General features: G+C 40.8%; 1 protein-coding gene across 2 annotated transcripts in view; it reads right to left on the minus strand.

Annotated features, from left to right (window-relative positions):
- Window positions 1-375: 375 nt before the first annotated feature.
- Window positions 376-21,965, minus strand: part of zbtb11 (zinc finger and BTB domain containing 11) — a 37,038-nt gene continuing 15,448 nt past the window's right edge. For both annotated transcript variants that reach the window (XM_059650242.1, XM_059650243.1), the window contains exons 7-11: window positions 18,903-19,047; window positions 16,758-16,875; window positions 10,550-10,708; window positions 5,532-5,707; window positions 376-2,466 (exon numbers count right to left, since the gene is read on the minus strand). In XM_059650242.1, the coding sequence (XP_059506225.1) occupies window positions 1,859-2,466; window positions 5,532-5,707; window positions 10,550-10,708; window positions 16,758-16,875; window positions 18,903-19,047 (1,206 nt within the window). In that variant the 3' untranslated portion in view covers window positions 376-1,858. The remainder of the gene's footprint in view (window positions 2,467-5,531; window positions 5,708-10,549; window positions 10,709-16,757; window positions 16,876-18,902; window positions 19,048-21,965) is intronic.

Consider the following 21,965-nt stretch of genomic DNA (forward strand, 5'->3'; position numbering starts at 1 on the left):
AGGAGTCAGGGCATTAGTTACTTTATGTAGAATTCCTACCCACTGTTTTGCTGTTGTAGCCACAGTACCTATATGGCTAGTCCAGTTCAATTTCTGCTCAGTGGTAACACCTGTATGTTGATAGCCTTGGCTATGAATGTCAGAGTGTTGATTGGATTCTCTTTTCTTGGATACAGTCATTGCCTGACACTTGTATGCATTTGGATCTTTACATCTACTGTGTTTTGAACATTAGACAAACTACGAATTCATTATCAAACAATATTATTCCTTTTTCCCTACAAAGATAGTAACAATCTGAAGCAAACTCTTTTATTAGCTTTTCCAAAATAACAATGAATAGTTCATTTATTTTAAAACATTATGCAAATCCTTTTATTCAGCAGTCATGGCAACCAAAGATTTTACTGACAGTTAAGCAACAATTCCAGCTTTACTGCATTTTACAAACGTATTTTCTGACTCAATGTTCAGTAACGAGACTGCATAGTTTTTTTTGTAATTTAATAATCCTGCATGAAAGCTTACAGCCAGACAAGACAGATATCTCACAAACCAAAACCAAAAAAAAGCTCTTGATTGCACGTTTAAATTGTTTCTCCCCTAATAAACTTCTGGAATGACTGAATGTGTTTTTCAGAAACAGCAATCACTCTTTCAGTGCTCTAACAGGCGCCGTTTGAAAATTCTCTTATTTTAAAGTCACACTTACATACATAGTATGATTAACAGAGGCACGTGACTTGACTATGAAGGTATAGACATGCATAAATCAATATATGTATAAACTTATTTTATATGCACATTTATTTACATAAATTACATTTCAGATTCCTATGCCCACTGAAGGCCTCCTGTCTAACAGAAATGCATACTTTCCCTTATAACCTGGGATTAGTATTTCCAGGTTTACAACACCCTTCTTTCAACTTAAGTCTGCAGTATATCACAAAGAATGTAAACAATCTTTAGGTGCTTTCAATCATACTCAAACTGAGCTTTCACAATGTCACTTCAGCATAAATGGCAATATGTAAAGATGGTGACACCACATGGAAGTTTCTTCCTTAAGTTGATTTTATGGCCATGACAATAATGGAATCCTTAGTATTCTTAAACCACGAACTGAAGAAATACTTACCCAAAACTTAAATGACCCTAATAAGACAAGTTAAGCTTTCTCTGAATTCGGAAACACAGCCTTTATTTTCCACTCCTTCAAAGAAATATTGTGCTTATTTAATTTCCTCTTGCCACTCATTCCAAGTCTTGTTAATTCCTTCCAGAAGATTATTTTGTCCATATATTTATACCCACGATAGTAAATTAATCCATTTCACATTCCAGCCCATCCTTCCCCCTAAGAGCAGGTAATTACGGAATTAGTCCATCGTCTCAAACCATAGACCTGTTTCTGTTTTTAAAAATATCTACAAATGCTCATCTTCAATGTTAGTACTGATAGAAGAACATGTTCACTGAAGTAACATTTTTGCAAACTGACCTATGCTCAAAATAAGGAAGCAAGAAAGTAAGTTGTAAATTGCTTCCAAAATGGATGGAAGTTTATGCTTTGCTGCAGAATGCTACAAGCTCATCTCTTCTCATATAAAGATTAATACGTTCAAAACATCTTCTCATTGTTATCTCAAACTTTGCCCCTTTATTAAAATTTAATTATGGACTCCAGCCTATACTTGTAATGACTGTTGATTACTTATTTCCAACCTCTGCAAGACCATTATCTAGTTATTTGCCTGCAATGTTTTAATACTAATACATTTCCATCTTACTTGGTGTTGGGCAATGTGCACATTCTCAATAATTATTAGGGCATGTCCCAAATCATTCAATTTCTTCATGCGTTTTCTTCAGCTTCTCCAGAATGGGCAACCTCAACTTCCACGGTCTCACCAACTTCAGTAAGCTTCTGTCCTTGCTGGTGAAACAGTACATAGTTGACAACCTGCATAATTCCATGGTCCGTTAGTGTGGGCAATGCCTCATCTTGGCTTTCAACCCCAACAGCTTCAATGGGTTCTACAGAAGCAACAGCATCCACAGCTTCTACTGCCTCCACTGCCTCCACCGCTTCCACCGCCTCCACCGCTTCCACCGCCCCCATTGTTTCTCCAGTGACTATGACAGTTTCAATTTCTTCACCAATTAAATCTGATTTTTCCAATTCATCTTTCATGTCAGCAGCTAAAATTCTGATTGCATGTTCTACCTGTGTCCCCTGATTGTGGAATTGAAGTGTGTCTTTCTCTAGCATTATTTTGCCAGGAACTTGCTCTTTATGAAACTTAGTCATATGCTTGCGCAAGCTACGAGCATCGATGTATGCGTCATTACATATTGGGCAGACATACGGCCGTTCTCCCGTGTGTGTTCTCACATGCCGCTTCAGAGAACGGGCATCTGCCCAGGCTACACCACAAGTCAAACATTCAAATGGCTTTACTCCTAAATAAAAAGAGAAATAGTTTATGCAACACATCAGCTTCACTTGAAATAATTTCATTTCCATGTATATTCCTGTCTTGTTCTGAGGAGGATGATTATAATACTCAGCAAGGTTCCACGCATAGCAAATGATAAACTGGCCAGATGAGTTGTTTTTGGCCACGTTGACTGAGGCAAAAACGTTAGGCATAAGTCAACATGAGTGAATATCTTGTGTTAAGTAATTCAATGAATATCCAACTGCACTTTCACAATTACTTAAAACTGAAAGATACAACTCTTCAATTATTCAATTTATAAATGTATTGTATGCTATAACACTGTGTGATACAGGCCAAGATTACCTCAGGTTTATACAATGATAGGTTTGCTGTTTATAGTTCAGTTAGAATGGAAGTCAATTGAATTGAACCCCTGTTTAGGGTAGAGGACAATATTGTAACCAGAATTTTCATTTTTAATTGTTGTCTTGTGATATTGCTGGAGAACAATTCACTACCCAAGAGGAAAATGAAAGGTAGGAAAGAAAGACCTTGTTCATTTTTCCAAGAGGTATCAAAGTACTGTTATTTTCTCTCCTAAAACAGTAAAACGTCTTCAATAAAGAAGCAAAATTTTTGATATCTATTATCCACAGAATGAATATCCATTTATACCTTAATACATATGTACATACGTAAGAATTTAAAAAGCAGTCAAGTGTTTGTATTGTCAATGCAGACTAGACTAAGAGCAATGAGTACAGAATTCTAAGCTAAAGTATGTAAATGCACATCACTGCAAGGAATATCTGGGGTATTAGACAATGAAGAAACAAAAAAGTTAAACAGGTGCTGCATGTCTTGAATTGTGAGAAAAGTTGTATAGGAAGGGTCCTATATCCATTACAAACCCACCGACTCCCACAGCTGCCTGGACTATACATCCTCACACCTCACCTCCTGTAAAGACTCTAACCCATTCTCTCAGTTCCTCCGTCTCGGTTGCGTATGTTCAGATGAGGCCAACTCAACAAGGGAGCCTCCGAAATGTCCACTTTCTTCCTCAACCGAGGATTCCTCAGGTCCATCGTCGACAAGGCTTCCTCAACCAAGGATTCCTCAGGTCCACTGTCAACAAGGCCCTCAATTGGGTCCGATCCATCTCCCGCACTTCTGCCCTCACCCCTTCTCTTCCCACCCGCAACAGTAATAGGGTTCCCCTTATCCTCATCTACCATCCCACCAGCATCCACTTCCAGAAGACCATCAGACGCCACTTGCACCACGTCCAGTAAGATGCCACCACCAGACAGATATTCCCCTCCCCTCCTGTGTCTGCCTTCCACAGGGACCGTTCTCTCTAGGACACCCTGGTCCATACTTCCTTCACCCCCCAACACCTCCCTACAGCCCGACGACACCTTTCCCTGTAACTGGCGAAGGTGCAACACCTGCGCATTTACCTCCTCCTTCCCCAGTATCCAAAGGCCCAAACATACTTTCCAGGTGAAGTAACACTTCACTTGCACTTCCAAGAATCTAGTCCACTGCATTCGCTGCTCACAATGTGATCTCCTTTACACTGGGGCAACGAAGCGTAGACTGGGCGACCGCTTCGCAGAACATCTACGTTCTGCTTGAAAAAAAGACCCTGAACTATCGGTTGCTTGCCACTTTAATGCACCACCTGCTCCCTGGCCAACATCGCTGTCTCTGGCTTGCTCAATGTTCCAGTGAACCCCAGCGCAAGGTGGAGGAACAACACCTCATTTTCCGCTTGGGGAACCTACAGCCCTCCGGACTCAATATTGAGTTTGATCATTTTAGGGCTTTAACTCTCCCATGTCCCAGCCCCCCACCCCACACACCGCGCCTTGTTACCACATAGCCTGCCACTACACATCCCCTGTTGTTCATCACTAACAGTCCCCATGAACAATTATTCACCCTCCCAGCCTGATCGTTAGCAACTCGTTTGTCTGTCCAACTGTCTTTCTCTCTCTATACTATTGTTTACTCCCTACCCCAACCACCGCCCTATATTCTGCATATATACTGAAGTTTTCCCAGCCACCATCATTTCTAAGGAAGGGTCACCTGGCCTGAAACATTAACTCTGTTTTCTCCTTGACAGATGCTGCCAGACTTGCTGAGCTCTTCCAGCAACTTTGTTTTTGTTCCTGATTTGCACCATCCGCATTTCTTTTGGCTTTTATTTGTACAGGAAGGGTGAAGAGTGATTGACTAGACCACAATGTTGTAGAGGAACAGATCCTTTGGCATGATAGGGAGTTTAAAGGAATAGGACTTCAGTGGTGGTATCATGCAGTCGGTGGTGGATATAGAGACTGATGCATTGAATTCAAAGTAGAGTGGAGGGTGAGAATAAGGCGAATCATTATTATGATTATCAGATGGAGAAAAGGTGGGAATTAGGTGAGAAAATAACATTAGTTAGATACCTCCTGGAAAAATACAATGCTTGAATGTCAGAAAATGCAGACAAATAAGAAGTACTGATACAGATGCATTAGAGGAGGAGAAACTGGGAGAATGGAATGTTTGATACAATCATGTGCCTCAAAGGGAATGTATGTATGTAGTCCAAATCAAACTGTATTATTCCAAATTATTGGTAAAAGGAAACAGATCTGCAAACAAAACATGAATAATATATTTCAAACCTGAAGGATCTTATACTTCAACTGATGGCACAAAGTACAATTCACCACAAATTGTGAAATATCCCTGATATTTTTAGCCAATTTACCTGGGGTGCCAAATGAGGAATGAGCCACTTCACAAAGGAAGAGAGAAGCAAAAAGAGGATAGAGGGAATACACTCATCATTAGATCAACATGACTAGCAGAATAGTACAACAAAGTGAAAAGCAAATGTATACTATAGATTATTTTCCCAAATGTTCATCGTTTTGATAATCTGTTATATCGTAACATTTCAATTTTTCCATCACTGTGGCACTTGTAAATCATCTACAAATTTCAAGAATGTGATAATCAATTTGTGCTACATTAGCCTGAAAAACAGATTTAAAGTGATTATAAAATATGTAATTAACTCACCCTGATGATTGTTCATATGTCTCCTATATTCTCTAAGTTGGGAAAACTTTTTCCCACAATGCTCACAGGTACGATCAAGCATCTGCTTGGCTCTGCCTTTCTTGCCATGAGTAGCTTTCTTTACATGTCGCCTGAAAAGTGCTTTCTCAAAGAATTCTTTTCCACAGACATTACACCTGAAAGTAGAAAATATCAACAGTGTACATCTACTTTCTTTGGTCTCATTTGGTTATCTTCTTCTGTGAGAAAATATTGAAGTGAACCAGAATGCATTTTTAGTCAAAGATGGTCACATTTAAACCTATGCTTTCTGATCTTCAATAAATTAGACGAATTGGAGTAATTTTTTGGACAGTTATCGAAGAAGGGTCACTGGATCCAAAACTCTGATTTCTGTCCACAGATGCTGCCAGACTGGCTGAGCTTTTCCAGTGATTTCTGTATTTGCTTGACAATTACCAGTCATCTTGAGCTGATGACCTAGCACTGCTGCCTCACACTGTCAGAGACCCAGGTGACTGACTGCATGGGATTTGCACATTCTCCCCATGACTGTGTGGGTTTCCTCCAGCTAGGTGGGCTAGCCATGGTAATTGCTGGGTTACAGGGATAGGGTATCAGGATGTGTCTGGGTGGGACACTCTTCAAAGGGTTGGTGTGAACTCAATGGACCGCATAGCCTGCTTCCACACTGCAGTGACTCTATTCTATGATAAGTCCCGAAATAGCAAGACCTTTGTTGCATTCCCTCTGTGGAATATATATCTTTTTTAAGGAAGAGACTAAAACTTCACACAATACTCTGGATCTGATCTCACCAAGGCACAGTACAACTGCATTAAGAATTCCTTGGTCCTGTACTCAAACCCTCTTGCAATGAAGGCTAACGTGTTATTGGCTTTCCTGTTTGCCATACATGCATGCTTGTTTTCAATGAACTTCGGTACAAGGAAATCCAAGAACCCCTGTACATCAACGTTTTGCAATCTATCACCATTTAAATAATACTTCGTTATTTTGTTTTTCCTACCAAGTGGGCAACTTCACACCCATCCATATTTTACTGCAGCTGTCATGTATTTGTCCAGTCGGGGTCAGAATTGTACAGCACGGAAACAGACCCTTCAGTCCAACTCCTCCATGCTGACCAGATAGGACTAGATTAATCTAGTCTTATCTGCCAGCATTTGGTCCATATCCCTCTAAACCCTTCCTTTTCACGTACCCATCCAGATGCCTTTTAAATGTTATAGTTGTACCACCAACCTCCACCACTTCATCTGGTAGCTCATTCCATACATGCACTACTCTCTGCATGAAAAAGGTGCCCCTCAGGTCACTTTTAAATGTTTGGCCTGAAGGTCGATAAGACACCTGGACCAGATGGACTACAACCCAGAGTTCCAACGGAGATAGCTGGAGAGATAGTGGAAGCATTAGTGGTGACTTCTGAGGAATTGCTCGAATCAGGGAGGGTCCCAGAGGACGGGAAAAATCAGTAACGTGACACCCCTGTTTAAAAAGGGAGTAAGGCAAAAGATGGAAAACTACAGGCCGATTAGCCTCACTTCAGTTGTGGGTAAGATTTTGGAGTCCATTGTAAAGGATAAGATTTTTGAATATTTGCAAGTATATGGTAAAGTAGGGCAAAGTCAGCATGATTTCATCAAGGGGAGATCATGGCTAACAAATCTGCTAGAGTTCTTTGAGGAAGTAACGAGCAGGGTAGATCAAGAAGAGCCAATGGCTGTTATCTACCTGGACTTCAAGAAGGCCTTTGACAAGGTGCCGCACAGGAGGCTGCTGAGTAAGATAGGGGCCCATGGTGTTAGAGGCAAGGTGCTGGCATGGATAAAAGATTGGCTGTCTGGCAGAAAGCAGAGAGTGGGGATAAAAGGGTCGTTCTCAGGATGGCAGCCAGTGACAAGTGCTGTTCCTCAAGGGTCATCAACCACAACTTTTCACTTTATACATTAATAATCTAGATGAAGGAACTGTGGGCATTCTGGCTAAATCTGCAGACGATACAAAGATAGGTGGAGGGATAGGTAGTATTGAGGTGGTGGGGAGGCTGCAGAAAGATTTAGACAGGTTAGGAGAGTGGGCAAAGAAGTGGCAGATGGAATACAATGTGGGAAAGTGTGAGGTCATGCACTTTGGTAAGAAGAATAAAAGCATGGACTATTTTGCAAATGGGGAGAAAATTCAGAAGCCCAAAGTGTAAAGAGACTTGAGAGTCCTAGTCCAGGATTCTCTCAAGGTAAACATGCAGGTTGAGTCAGTAGTCAGGAAGGCAAATGCAATGTTGGCATTTGTTTTGAGAGGGCTTGAATATAAAATCAGGGATGTACTCCTGAGGCTTTATAAGACTCTGGTCAGGCCACATTTGGAGTATTGCGTGCAGTTTTGGGCCCCATATCTCAGGAAGGATGTAGTGGCCCTGGAGCGGGTTCAGAGGAGGTTCATGAGAATGGTCCCAGGAATGGAAAGATTAACGTATGAGGAACGTTTAAGGACTCTGGGACTATACTCATTGGAGTTTAGAAGGGTGAGGGAGGATCTAATTGAAACTTGCAGAATACTGGATGACCTGGACAGAGTGGATGTTGGGGAGATGTTTCCATTGGTAGGAGAGACTAGGACCCATGGGCACAGCTTACAGTAAAGGGAAAACCTTTTAGAATGGAGATAAGGAGAAATTTCTTCAGCCAGAGAAATGGTGGTGAATCTATGGAATTCGCTGCTTCAGAAGGCTGTGGAGGCCAGCTCATTGAGTACATTTAAGACTGAGATAGATAGGTTCTTGATTATCAAGGGGATCAAAGGCTATAGGGAGAAAGCAGGAGAATGGGGTCAAGAAACTTATCAGCCATGATTGAATGGCCAAGTAGACTCAATGGGCTGAATGGCCTAATCTCTGCTCCTAAGTCTTATGGTCTTATAAATCTTACCCCTCTTATCTTAAACCTCTGCCCTTTAGTTTTGGAATCCCCTACTCTGGGATAAGGCCTTGGAAATTCACTCCATCTATGCCCCTCATGATTTTATAAACTTCTATAAGGTCACCTCTCAGCCTCCAATAATGCACTGACCAATAAGCGCAGGCATACCAAATGTTTTCTTCACTATCCTGCCTGCCTGCAACTGCATCTTCACGGAACTATGAACCTGTGTCCCAAAGTCTCTTTGTTCGGCAACATTCCCCCCGACCCTATCATTAAGTCCTGGCCTGATGTGCCTCACCCAAATGCAACACCTCACATTTATATAAATTTAACTCCATCTGATCAAGGTCCCACTGAATTCTGAGATAACTATCTACTACCCACCAATTTTGGTGTCATCAGCAAACTTACTAATCGTTCCTCTTATATTTACATCCAGATTGTTTATTACTCAACTTGTCTCAATTGCCCCTAAAAATCTTTAAATTCTTTCTACCACTATACACTCACTTCGTGTTATCAACAAATTTGGAAATATTACAATTTATTCCCCCATCCAAATCCTGGTTACAGATTATGAATAGCTGGGACACAAATGCTGGTCCTTGTGGTACTACACATATCACCACTTTCCACTTTAAAAATGACCTCTTTATTCTTCACTCTGTTTCGTATGTTCTAATGGTATCTCAATTCATGCCAGTATATCCCACCACTGTGCTTTGATTTTGCACAATTTATTAAAAACTTTCTGAAAATACAAAAATACCACATCTACTGGTTTGCCCTCAAGTATTGCATTGGCTACATTTAAATCAAGCCAGTGCAGTACTTAACACTTCCAAGTCGCACATCAGAGATACTGAAAGCACATATTCAAACCTGAGGAAAGCTGTATACAGTTTCTCCCTAGTGGTACTTGGTTTTATTAAACATAAATGTTTTATCAGATGTCTGATAACAATGATGAAGAAAATCAAACTTCCAGCCTCCAAGCATGCTACTTCAAATATCTCAACAAAATTAAACAAAAAATACTTAAGCTGGAGATCTGAAAAACAAAAACAGGAGTTGCTGGAGAAACTCAGCAGGTATGGCAGTATCTGTGAAGAGAAAACAAAGCTAACATTGAGTCCATTGTTCCTTTTTCAGAGCTGGTATCCAAATTGTGTTATATCTACCCTTTAAATGTTCAGTGCTTTTGTTGCCGCAAAAAGATAGGGGATGCAAATATGGTGCTGTTTCTTTTACATTCCTTTCTTACAGTATTAAAAACTATCAAAAACTTAAATGACTGCCAAATGAAAAATAAAATTGAAACAAATTGATTGATGCCTGCAAGAATTTTAAACAGACATGCAACTCAACCAGTAGAAATTAAATTGAATTCAACAACATTCCTTTCAAGATAAATTCAGTTTTCCCAAGAAGAGGTTGCTTATCCCAATCGTCTCAAAATAACTTGACAAAACGCAGAAGTGACATGTGGAATAACCACTACATTACTAGAAACATTTAAGTGTATTATGTCCATAAAATAGGAACATTTAAATTAACACTGATGATGAGAATCTGAGATTTTAAATACTGAATCATTAAGATACTGTGGGATGACTTAAGAATTATTGAACGCTAAAAATCCTATTCCTTGAATTCAATTCTCAGAATTCTGTTTAAATTGCTAATTAATATGCTGTTCAATACTGAACAAATGATTAGTGGGCAAATTTTATTCAATTACGATGGGGTATTGAAATTTACAACCAGGAAACATCCAGGTTACGTGATCACAGCACACTGATAATGCAAAACTTGGCCCTCGTAATCACTGCCAATACTACACCTCAGCAATAATCAGAGTTCAGAAAACTGGGAAAAGAATATGCTGCTCACCCAGCCAGAAATACAAATATACACGTCTTCTCAGTTGATATTGTGAACTTGCTTTCAGTATTTTTTTGAGAACCAAAGCTTAACTGCATTTTATTAATCACTGCGGTATAATGGATGGGCTATTGAACATTGTTGGGATATAATGATTATTTTTCCTGGAGAAAAATCAACTACACTTACTTATATGGCTCTGTAACAGAATGTGCTTTTACGTGAGAATACCAGTCTTTCTTCCAGCTATAGCATTTCCCACAGATCTGGCATTGAAATGGCTTAACCCCAAGGTGCTTGTACAAGTGTTGCTGCAGATCCCGCGCTTCATAAAAACTTCGTTCACATCTACAAAAAAAAAGAGAACTTGACATAAGTCTTTTACGCTTAGGCTTTACGACAATTAGTACTGTCAGCTGTTTAACCCATTATATAAGAATCTAATTTCAGTCATTTTCAAAGTGTTTCAAAGTCAAGATATTCAATCATTTCAGGAGTACCTAATGTTCAATGATGTCTGTAAGTTTTGCTTCTGTTTCCACTGACTTCTGATTCACATGCATAATCTGACAATGACCAGACTGTGGAGTAAAATGGAAAAAATGCAATCGAACCCAGAATTTACCAATAGAATTGCTTGGTATAGTCTCATCAGAAGTCAGTGGCAACAGAAGCAAAACTTACAGGTATCACTGAACACTAGGTACTCCTGAAATGAAGGGCTTTAACAGGCCAGTGAGAGTCTCAATAGCGGTAGCGAAACATTTGAGAAAATTCTGAAGGAGAAGTGTTGGGTATAGTAGGACTGAGTTAAGCTTAAAGAGTAAAAAATGGCAGGAAATCCCACACCTATGTTATGCTCCTCCTGCTCAATGTGTGAGCTCAGGGACACGGCTGATGTCCCTGGCACTTACACATGTAGTAAGGGTGTCTGTCTGCAGCTCTTGTTAGACCGCATGATGGTTCTGAAGCTGCAGATGGACTCACTCTCGAGCATCCATGATGCTGAGGAAGTCGTGGATAGCATGTTTAGCAAATTGGCCACACCACAGATTAGGATTGCTGAGGGAGAAAGGAAATGGGTGACCAAAAGTCAGAAAAAAAAGCAGGAAGGCAGTGCAGGTCTCCCCTGCGGTCAGCTCCATCAATACAGGTATACCGTTTTGGATACTGTTGGGGAGATGGCTCACCAGGGGAAGGCAGCAGTAGCCAGGTTCATGGCATCGTGGTCGGCTCTGCTGTATAGAAGGGCAGGAAAAAGAGTGAAAGGGCTATAGTCACAGGGGATTCAATTGTAAGGGGAGCAGACAGGTGGTTCTGTGATCGAAAACAAGACGCCTGAATGGAATGTTGCCTCCCGGGTGCACGGGTAAGGGATGTCTCAGATCGCCAGCAGGACATTCTGAAGGGGAAGTGTGAACAGTCAGCTGTCGTGGTGCATTTAGGCACTAATGATACAAGTGAAGAAACAGGATGAGGTCCTACAAGCAGAATTTAGGGAGTTATGAGCCAAGTTAAAAAGTAGGACCTCAGAGGTAGTAATCTCAGGATTGCTACCAGTGCCACGTGCTAGTCAGAGTAGAAATGAAAGACTAGGCAGGACGAATGAGTGGCTTGAGAGATGGTACAGGAGGGAGGGGTTCAGATTTTTGGGACATTGGGACCGGTTCTGGGAGAGGCAGGTTGGTTACAAATCGGATGGTCTACACCTGGGTAACACTGGAACCAATGTCCTAGGGGGTGCTTTTGCTAATGCTGTTGGGGAGGGTTGAAACTACTGTGGTAGGGGAATTGGAATTAAATGAGGTGGTATGGAGAGAAGGTCTTATGAGGAAAGGCTGACGGACTTGAGGCTGTTTTCGTTACAGAAAAGAAGGTTAAGAGGTAACTTAATAGAGACTTACAAGATGATCAGAGGATTGGATAGGGTCGACAGTGAGAGCCTTTTTCCTCAGATGGTGATGGGCTAGCACAAGGAGACATAGCTTTAAATTGAGGGGTATATCGGACAGAAGTCAGAGGTAGGTTCTTTACTTGGAGAGTAGTAAGGGCATGGAATGCCCTGCCTGCAACAGTAGTGGATTCGCCAACTTTAAGGGCATTTAAATGGTCATTGGATAAACATATGGATGATAATGGAATAGTGTAGGTCAGATTGGCTTCAGATTGGTTTCACAGGTTGGCGTAACATCGAGGGCCAAAGGGCCTGTACTGCGCTGTAATGTTCGATGTTCTATGTTAATGGACAGTAAGGAGGTAGTAACTAAAGTCTGTAAGGAACTAGATAATGAAGTCAGTGTGACTAAGGGGAAGAGTAGGCAGAGAGCAGATGATGAATGCAAAGGGACCGGGGGGGGGGGGGGGGGGGGGGGGGGTTCTGAGGTGCATTTGTTTTAATGTGAGAAGTGTAGTAGGTAAGGCAGATTAATTTATGGCTTGGATTACTACCTGGGAGTATGATGTTATTGCTGAGACTTGGTTGAGGGAAGGGCAAGATTGGCAACTAAATATCCCAGGATATACATGCTTCAGTCTGAATAGAGAGGGAGATAAAAAGGGTGGAAGAGTTGCATTACTGGTCAAAGAGGATATCACAGCTGTGCTGAAGGAGGGCACTATGGAGGACTCGAGCAGCGAGGCAATATGGGCAGAGCTCAGAAATAGGAAGGGTGCGGTAACAACGTTGGGGCATGGACAAAAACAGGAGTGGTCCTAAAGGAAGAGTGCTAAACTGGGGGAAGGCCAGCTATAGCAAGATTTGACAGGAGCTAGGGAATGTGGATTGGAAGCTGCTGTTTGAGGGTAAATATACACTTGATATGTGGGAGGCTTTTAAAGATAGGTTGATTAGAGTTCAGGACAGACACGTCCCTGTGAAAATGAGGGATAGAAAGGGCAAGATTAGGGAATCATGGATGACAGGTGAAATTGTGAGATTAGCAAAGAGGAAAAAGGAAACATACATAAGGTCTAGGCAACAGAAAACAAGATGAAACTTTGGAAGAATATCGGGAAAGTAGGACCAATCTGAAAGGAGGAATTGAGAGGGCTAAAAGAGATCATGAAATATCTTTAGCAGACAGGGTTAAGGAAAATCCCAAAGCCTTTTATACGTACATAAGGAGCAAGAGGGTAGCCAGAAAAAGTGTTGGCCCAAGGAGGAAAGTTATGCGAGGAGCCAGAGAAAATGAATGAGAAACTTAATGAGTACTTTGCATCAGTACTCACTGAGGAGAGGAACATGATGGATGTTCAGGTTAGGGATGGATGTTTGATTACTCTCGGTCAAATTGGCATGGGGGGTTAGTGTTGGGTGTTCTAAAAGGCATTAGGGTGGACAAGTCCCCAGGTCTGGATGGGATCTATCCCAGGTTACTGAGAAAAGCAAGAGGAAATAGATGGGGCCTTAACAGAAATCTTTGCAGCATCCTTGAACATGGGTGAGGTCGCGGAGGACTGGAGAATTGCTAATGTTGTCCCCTTGTTTAAGAAGGGTAGCAAGGATAACCCAGGTAATTATAGACCGGTGAGCCTGATTCAGTGGTGGGGAAGCTGTTGGAGAAGATACTGAGGGATAGGATCTATTTACATTTGGAAGAAAATGGGTTTATTAGTGATAGGCAACATGATTTTGTGCAGGGAAGGTCATGGCTTACCAACTTGACAGAATTCTTTGAGGAAGTGACAAAGTTGATAGATGAGGAAAGGGTTGTTGTTGTCATATTCATGGACTTCACTAAGGCATTTGGGCTGATGGAAGAAGTGAAGTTGTATGGAGTCCAGGGTGTACTCGCTCTATGGATAGAGAACTGGCTGGGCAACAGGGGATGGAGAGTTGTAGTGGAAGGGATTTCTCAAAATGGAGAACTATGACCAGTGATGTTCCAAAGGGATCTGTGTTGGGACCACTGTTGTTTGTGATATACATAAATGATCTGCAGGAAGGTATAGGTGGTCTGATTAGCAAGTTTGCAGATGACACTAAGATTGGTGAAGTAGCAGACAGTGAAGGGTACTGTCAGAATATAAACAGATTGGAGAGTTGGGCAGAGAACTGGCAGCTGGAGTTCAATCCAGGCAAATGCAAGGTGATGCATTTTGGAAGATCTGAATTCAAAAGTGAACTATATGGTAAATGGAAAAGCCCTGGGGAAAATTAATGCACAGAGCGATCTGGGTGTTCAGGTCCATTGCATGCTGAAGGTGGCAACACAAGTCAATAGAGTGGTCAAGAAGGCATACGGCATGCTTTCATTAGTCAGACAGGGTACTGGCAGGTCATGTTACAGTTGTATAGGACTTTTGTTTGACCATATTTGGATTACTGTGTTCAGTTCTGGTCGCCACATTACCAGAAGGATGTGGATGCTTTGGAGAGGGTGAAGAGGAGGTTCACCAGGATGTTGCCTGGTACGGAGAGCGCTAGCTATGAAGAGAGGTTGAGTAGATTAATTACATTAGAAAGATGGAGGTTGAGGGGGGACCTGATTGAGGTCTACAAAATCATGAGGTCTCAGCAGGGTGGATAGCAAGAAGTTTTTTCCCCCAGAGTGGGAGACTCAATTACTAGAGGTCCCGATTTCAAGGTGAGGGGGGAAAAGTTTAAGGGAGATATGCATGGAAAGTTCTTTATGCAGAGGGTGGAGTGTGCCTGGAACGCGTTGCCAGCAGAGGTGGTAGAGTTGGGCACGATAGCATCATTTAAGATGTATCTAGACAGATACGTGAATGGGCAGGGAGCAGAGGGATACAGGTCCTTGGAAAATAGGTGACAGGTTTAGACAGAAGATCTGGATCGGTGTAGGCTTGGAGGGGGTTGAAGGGCCTGTTCGTGTGCTGTAATTTTCTTTGTTCTTTGAGACGATTTATTTCCTTTGAAGAGGCAAGGTTTGATCAAAGACAGTCAGCATAGCTTTTTCAGAGGGAGATCAGGCCTAACAAATTTAATTGAATTTTGGTGGTGATTAGGTGTATAGATGTCGTTGATATAGTTTATATGGATTTCAATAAAGCCTTTGACAAAATATCACATGACTGAAAGAAGGTAGAAGCATATGGGATCTTGGGTAACTTGGCTAGGTGAATCCAAAATTGGCTTAGTGTTAGGAGACAGAAGATGGTGGTAGAAGTGTGACTGGAATCCTGTGCCTACTGCCGTACCACAGGGATCAGTGCTGGTCCCTTAATGTTTGTGATACATATAAACAACATAGAAGGAAATGTGGGGGGTGATGATGTATTTGCAGATGACATGAAGATTGGCCAGATGATTAGTCCTAAGGTCTTAAATTACAGGAGCATCCCACCCAGAACAACACTGCTACCTCGCCGTGCTGGGAAACTGGGTTCGATTCCGGCCCCAGGTGACAGTCCATGTGGAGTCTGCACATTCTCTCCACATCTGTGTGGGTTTCCTCCAGGTGCTCTGGTTTCCTCCCACAGTCCAAAGAGATGCAGGTTAGGTCGACTGGCCATAGATGGGCAGGTAGATTATCTGTGGGAAATGTAGGCTCACAGGGATAGTTTGGGGGGTGGAATGCTCTTTGGAGGATCGGTGTGGACTCAATGGCCGAGTGGCTTTCTTATACACTGTAGGAATTCCATGATTCTATGAATTTAGCGTGGCAAATCCGCCTAACCTGCATATCTTTGAACTTTTTAGCCAAAGACTGGCAAAAATCTGGAAGGCACCATCTCAGAGTGCAGCAGATTCAGGAAATTTCATAACCTTTAAAAAAAAACATGGATAACCACTTGAAATCTCAATGTTCAAGGTGATGGGCCAAGTGCTGAAAAGTGGGATTTGTACAGATATCAGCACATCGATGGGCCAAAGGGCCTCCTCTGTGCTGTATGATTCAATGACACTAAAGATTATAATTCTTGATGTTCAGAATGTCTCGAATCTAAAATTGGATCGGTATAAAGCCAGGCCCGAGGCAATGCTTGCTTAATTTTCAAAGCTTAACAATTGCACAGCAAGTTCACCACCACATACATTAAAAGATATTGTACTTGGACACTAATGTGGATGGCATCATCTGCACTTTACAAACCCATTCAACAGAATAAAAATGGACAGTTTCAATAAATGAAAAATGAACAAGTTATCCCAGCTATAATAAAAGCAAGCTCTGTAGAAATGCAAGATACAGCTGGTGATGCTGCTGGCCCTGAAGATCACTTTGCAGTCCTTATCATGCAAACTATTTTAAACAAGTTTACTTTTAAGTGCAAATATTACGCATTAAATATTAATGCCAAGTTTTATACGTTCAAATTGAGACTTTTTATTCCAGTCAATGTGAAACTTCTTGGTACTCATTTATTTCTAATATACTTTCTCTTGCTCTGCAAGGCACAATAAATGTAAAAATCAATTTATTTTCCAACTTACTGGGTGCATTGAAAGTTTCTGACTTCCGGCTTTGGCAAATGTCTTTTTAAGTGCTTGCTAAGACCAGAGGCACGTTTGAAACATTTTCCACAAGTTGAACACAGGTATTTAGATTCCCCTGAAATAATTAAAAAACATACCTTGCAAGACTTAATGAATGCCTTTTAAACACAAATCTATAAACATTACACTTTACACATCTATATAAAGAGAAAGTTTATTTCATCAAATGTTTATGGAACATCTTTCAGTTTTCTAAGGAAGTGATTAGGAGGATAGGAAAGGCAAGGATAAGAACTTATCATTCAAATATTTTCCTATTTTTATTCTACTACATTTATGCAGAACTTTAAACAACATGTTCCAAATGAAGAAAATAGAAACAAACCACAAAGGAAGTTTTAACCAGAGATGGACTGAGGTAGGGTGGAAGTAGTCAGGAGTAGGTAATCCTTATGAAGGAGAGGATACAGGATTGAAAATTCAGATTGTGGTTGCAAATAGTCTGGTTTAATGAGGCAATTAGCAGGAAAATGGATGGAGTCAACAGCAAAATGTGTAAGAGTTGATTTTGTAGAGGAGCAAAACGTTGGCTTCAGTCTTCTGAATATCAAAACCTCTCTATTTCTCTCCTCCTGCAAAATCTCCCAGAAATTGACCTTTTTGAACATGGATGACTGACAGGATCGATCACAGGATGTCAAACAAGCAGTGTGAAGACAGGGAGTTCAAGCAGTATAAAGGGATGTAATCAACTTAAGTGTGAAGTTACTTGTCTGAACAAGTATTGTCAAGGACCACATGTAGGTGAAGAAGTGGTGGGGATAGCGAGAACAGACGTGGATCTTTGTCACACTTCAGAGACAATTATGCAAAAGGTGGGAACAGAAGCTGTCTGTTCAATAGAGATGAGGATAGGGGTTAGAGGACAAATGATACAATCAACTACATTGAGGCTGGATAAAGACGCAGAAGGATAATTCATTGTTGATCTACAACAAAAGATTCATACAACTTCTTTAACATAGTAAATCACTCCAAGGTGCTTCACAGTAGTGGTAACAAATAAGGCCTCTGCATTTGTTTCCTCAGGTTCTCCAGTTCCTCCCACAGTCTAAGGATGTGCAAGTCAGGTGGATTGGCCACGCTAAATTGCCCATTTTGTGTCTAGGTGGAATAGGACAGGAAATGCAACATTACAGGTAGAGGATAGGGGTGTAGTTCTGTGGAAGGTTGATGTAGACTTGATGGGCCAAATGGTCCGCTTCCTCATTGTAGGGAGTCCATGATTCAATGAAAATTGTTCACTGAGCCATGTAATTTGATATTAAAGGTACGTGAGCAATAGCTTTGTTGAATAAGAAGGAATGGCTAAGAAAATAGCAGAAGGGTGTAGGGAGAGAATTCCAGAGTTCTGTGACAAATGGGTTCCTTCTGTGTCACAAATGTTTCTACATTATTGGAACACAGAAACAAGAATTAGCCCTTTGAGCCTCTTCTGCCAATCAATGATATCATGGCTGATCTGTGGCCTAACTCCTTATACCTGCCCTGGCCCATAACCCTTAATACATGAACTTAACAAAACAAATGTCAGATCTAAAACTAACAACTGATCTAGCATCAACTGTCATTCATGGAAGACAGTCCCAAATATCTGTCATCCTTTGTGTGTGGAAGTTATTTTTAACATCTCTCCTGCACAGTCTAAAAATTAGGATCAGACAATGTCCCCTAGTTGCACAGTCCTGAATCTATGGAAATAGTTTATCTTTATCTATCCTGTCTTTTTAAGTTAATATTTTGTAGACTTTGATCAGATTACCCCATAACCTTCTAAATTCTAGCGGGAACAGGCCAATTTGTATAATCTTCCCATATAACTTAAACCCTGAAATCATGGTTTTCTTGCAAGCCTACACTGTACTCCCTCTAAGGCTAATATATCCTATCTAAGGTGTGGTGGCACTCAAAATCTGCTCAAAGTACTCCAAGTAGAGTCTAACCAGGATTTCTACATTTGTTCATGTTATTTTGAGACCTGGCTGTTTATTAGAGAAATCAAACTGGGACAGGTATAAGGAAATCACATATTTCCCATCATCTATAAACTGCTATTATGTTTTTTGACCTTTATTACCTTACCTGTGTGAACACTGTTGTGTTCCTGAAGACTACGCTTTGTAGCAAATGATTTTTCACATACTTCACAACTGAATTCCCTTTTACCTTCATGATGAGCCATGTGCAGTCTTAAACTATGTTTATAGCCAAACGTCTTTCCACATATCTAGAGAATGGAGAATGTAAAAACACTCGTACATTTATGTCTGTTTCACAATACAACATGCTGCAGTCATGAAAACATTGACTGGGTTACCACTAAATGGGTATTGCATACTTTCTGGCATTTCATCTGACCATTCATTGTTTACACTCGGGTCAAACCCAATCCTGTTCTCAACCAGTGGCTGCACTGGTCACTGTACAGTAATCAGAAGAGGGAATCCTGATTGTTTTCTTCCCTTCTTCCTTTACACAGTGGTGCTATGGCCAACTGTAACACGTCTTCTTGATTCACAGCTGAGACCAAATAACCAAGAGACCAGAAATCAGGCTAGGATCCTTACTAATTTGTTTAACTCAAAAGATGAACGTTCCAATGCTGGAAAACTGAGTTGAGTACTAATTTGGAGATATTAAGCAATTTCTGCACCAATCTTTCTGTTTAGATTAATATTCTACGTTTTCACATTTTTGGAGATGATGAGAATGACAGTCAGCAGATTTTCCTTGTCCAATGCCATCAGATCCAAGTAATATCAACATTTCACTAAGTAATATATCAGAATTTATGAATCTTTCATGTCACATAAACTAAGTTTTCCATTCTTGGCTCTATTTTAAAATATACTTTGTTTCTGCTGATTACAGAACAAACAGCATTATTCACAGAATTTTGTTTAGTTTTGAAAAGTGTTATGGATATTAACAACTAATCAAAAGTTCATATTAGAGAATAGAACACCAATTTAAGGAAGACAATTAGCTACATATTCCTTTTTTGAAGGAAAAAGTATGTTAATAATATTGATATATATTCCCATTTGTATTGAAACCATATGATAACTTCTGTTAAAAATACATAGCATCTCATGGAGACAATACTATAGTTGAGAGCAGAAGGATAGTGAAAGATATTCCAGTGATGACCCATATGGGAGGCTGAGAGCACAGGGAAAGAATCCAGGGGTCCAAGGAAATTTGGCAAATTGGATCCAGAATTGGCTGAGTGTGGAAAACAAAGCATGATGGTTGAGGGATGTCGTGTGATTGGAAGCCTGTGCCCAGTGAGTTCACTGGGAACAGTGCTGGCACCCTATTTGTTTGCAGTGTATGTAAATGATATAGATTTGAATCAGGAAGGTTGAATAGCAAATGTGTAAGTAATACAAGAATTGGTGAGGTGATAAATAATGAGGAAGGTAGCCTTAGACTATAAAAGACTATAGATAGGCTAGGCAGATGACTGATTCATGGCAAATGGAATTCAATCCATTTAAATGTGAAGTGATGCACTTAGAGTCAGAGTCATACAGCACAGAAATAGATCCTTCGGTCCAACTTGTCCACGCTAACCAGACATTCCAATCTGACCTACCCATTTGCATTTGCATACAGCATTTAGCCCATATCTCTCTAAACCCTTCCTATTACCACCTGGATATCTTTTAAATATTAAAATTGTACCCACCTCCACCCCTTTGTCTAGCAGCTCATTCCATACACATACCACCTTCTGCATGAAAACTCCACCCTCAGTTCCCCTTGAAATCATTTCCCACTCACATTAAAACTATGCCCTCTAGTTTCAGAACCCCCTATCCTAGAAGGCAGACCTTGGCTATTCACCCCATCCATGCCCCTCATGACTTTATAAACCTCTAAGGTCACCCTTCAGCCGCCCGATACTCCAGGGGTAAAAGGCACAGCCTATTCCGCTTCTCCCCGTAACTTAAACACTCCAGCACCAGCAACATTCACGGAAAGCTCTTCTGTACCCTCTCAAGTTTAACAACATTCTTCATAAAGAAGGGTAACCAGAACTGTACACTGTATTCTAAAAGTGGCCTCACTTGAGCAGGACAAATAAGACAAGAGAATACATGCTGAACAGCAGGATACTGGGAAGCGTCAAAGAACAAACAGACCTTGGTGTGCACGTCTACTGGTCACTTCAGGTCACAGGACGGATAAATAAAGTGTCTAAGAAGGCATATGGGATACTTGACTTTATTAACCAAGGCAGAGGCTTTAAGAGCAGAAAGGTTATGCCTGAACTGTATTAAATGCTAGTTAGGCCATAGCTAAAGAACTGTATGCAGTTCTGGAATTCACATTATACGAAGGATGTGATAGCACTGGAGATAGTGCAGAAGAGATTTGCCAGGATATTGTTTGGGCTGGAGAGCTGAAATTGTGAAGATTGATCAGATACACTGTGGCTGTTTTCCTTGAAGTAGAGGAGACTGGTAGGGATATATGATAGAGATGCATAAACTTATGAAGGGTACAGATTGGGTAGGCAAATGCAAATGGGTAGGTCACTTTGGTAGAGGGATCAATGACCAGGGGTATAGATTTAAGATCAGAGGTAGGACAGTTAAGTGGGAGTGTGAGGAAATTGTTTTCAGACAGAGGGTGGTGGGAATCTGAAACTCACTGCTTGCAATTGTGCTGAAGGCAGAAACCTTCATACTATGTGCAAAGTGCTGGGAAATAGGATTAGAATAGCAAGGTGCTTGTTTTTGACCAATGCAGATTCAGTGAGCTGAGGGCCTTTTTCTACACTGCAGACGTATATATGACTATGATTTTGTGCGATCAGAACTAATTCACACTTCAGGGTAACCGTCTCTGTAATTGTATTTTAAGGTTAACTTACTTTGATCATTCACCCGCTATGTGGTTTAAACAGCATACATAATAAGTTGAGCGATAACAGTACTGTGACAGTAAGGAGACATTAGAATTCATGGAATAAATCAATATTACAGTAAATAATTATAAATATTTACAAGCTTACTTAGGCTCCTCATATAAATAGCCACTACATATATTCTTACTTTGTTAGAACAGATTTTTTTGTAGTGCACTGTAGAATGATATTCTGCACGTAGCAGAGTATCTGATCTCGGGAATTATTTT

Source organism: Stegostoma tigrinum, chromosome 12 (genome assembly GCF_030684315.1).
Source record: "Stegostoma tigrinum isolate sSteTig4 chromosome 12, sSteTig4.hap1, whole genome shotgun sequence".
NCBI classification, from domain to species: Eukaryota; Metazoa; Chordata; class Chondrichthyes; order Orectolobiformes; family Stegostomatidae; genus Stegostoma; species Stegostoma tigrinum.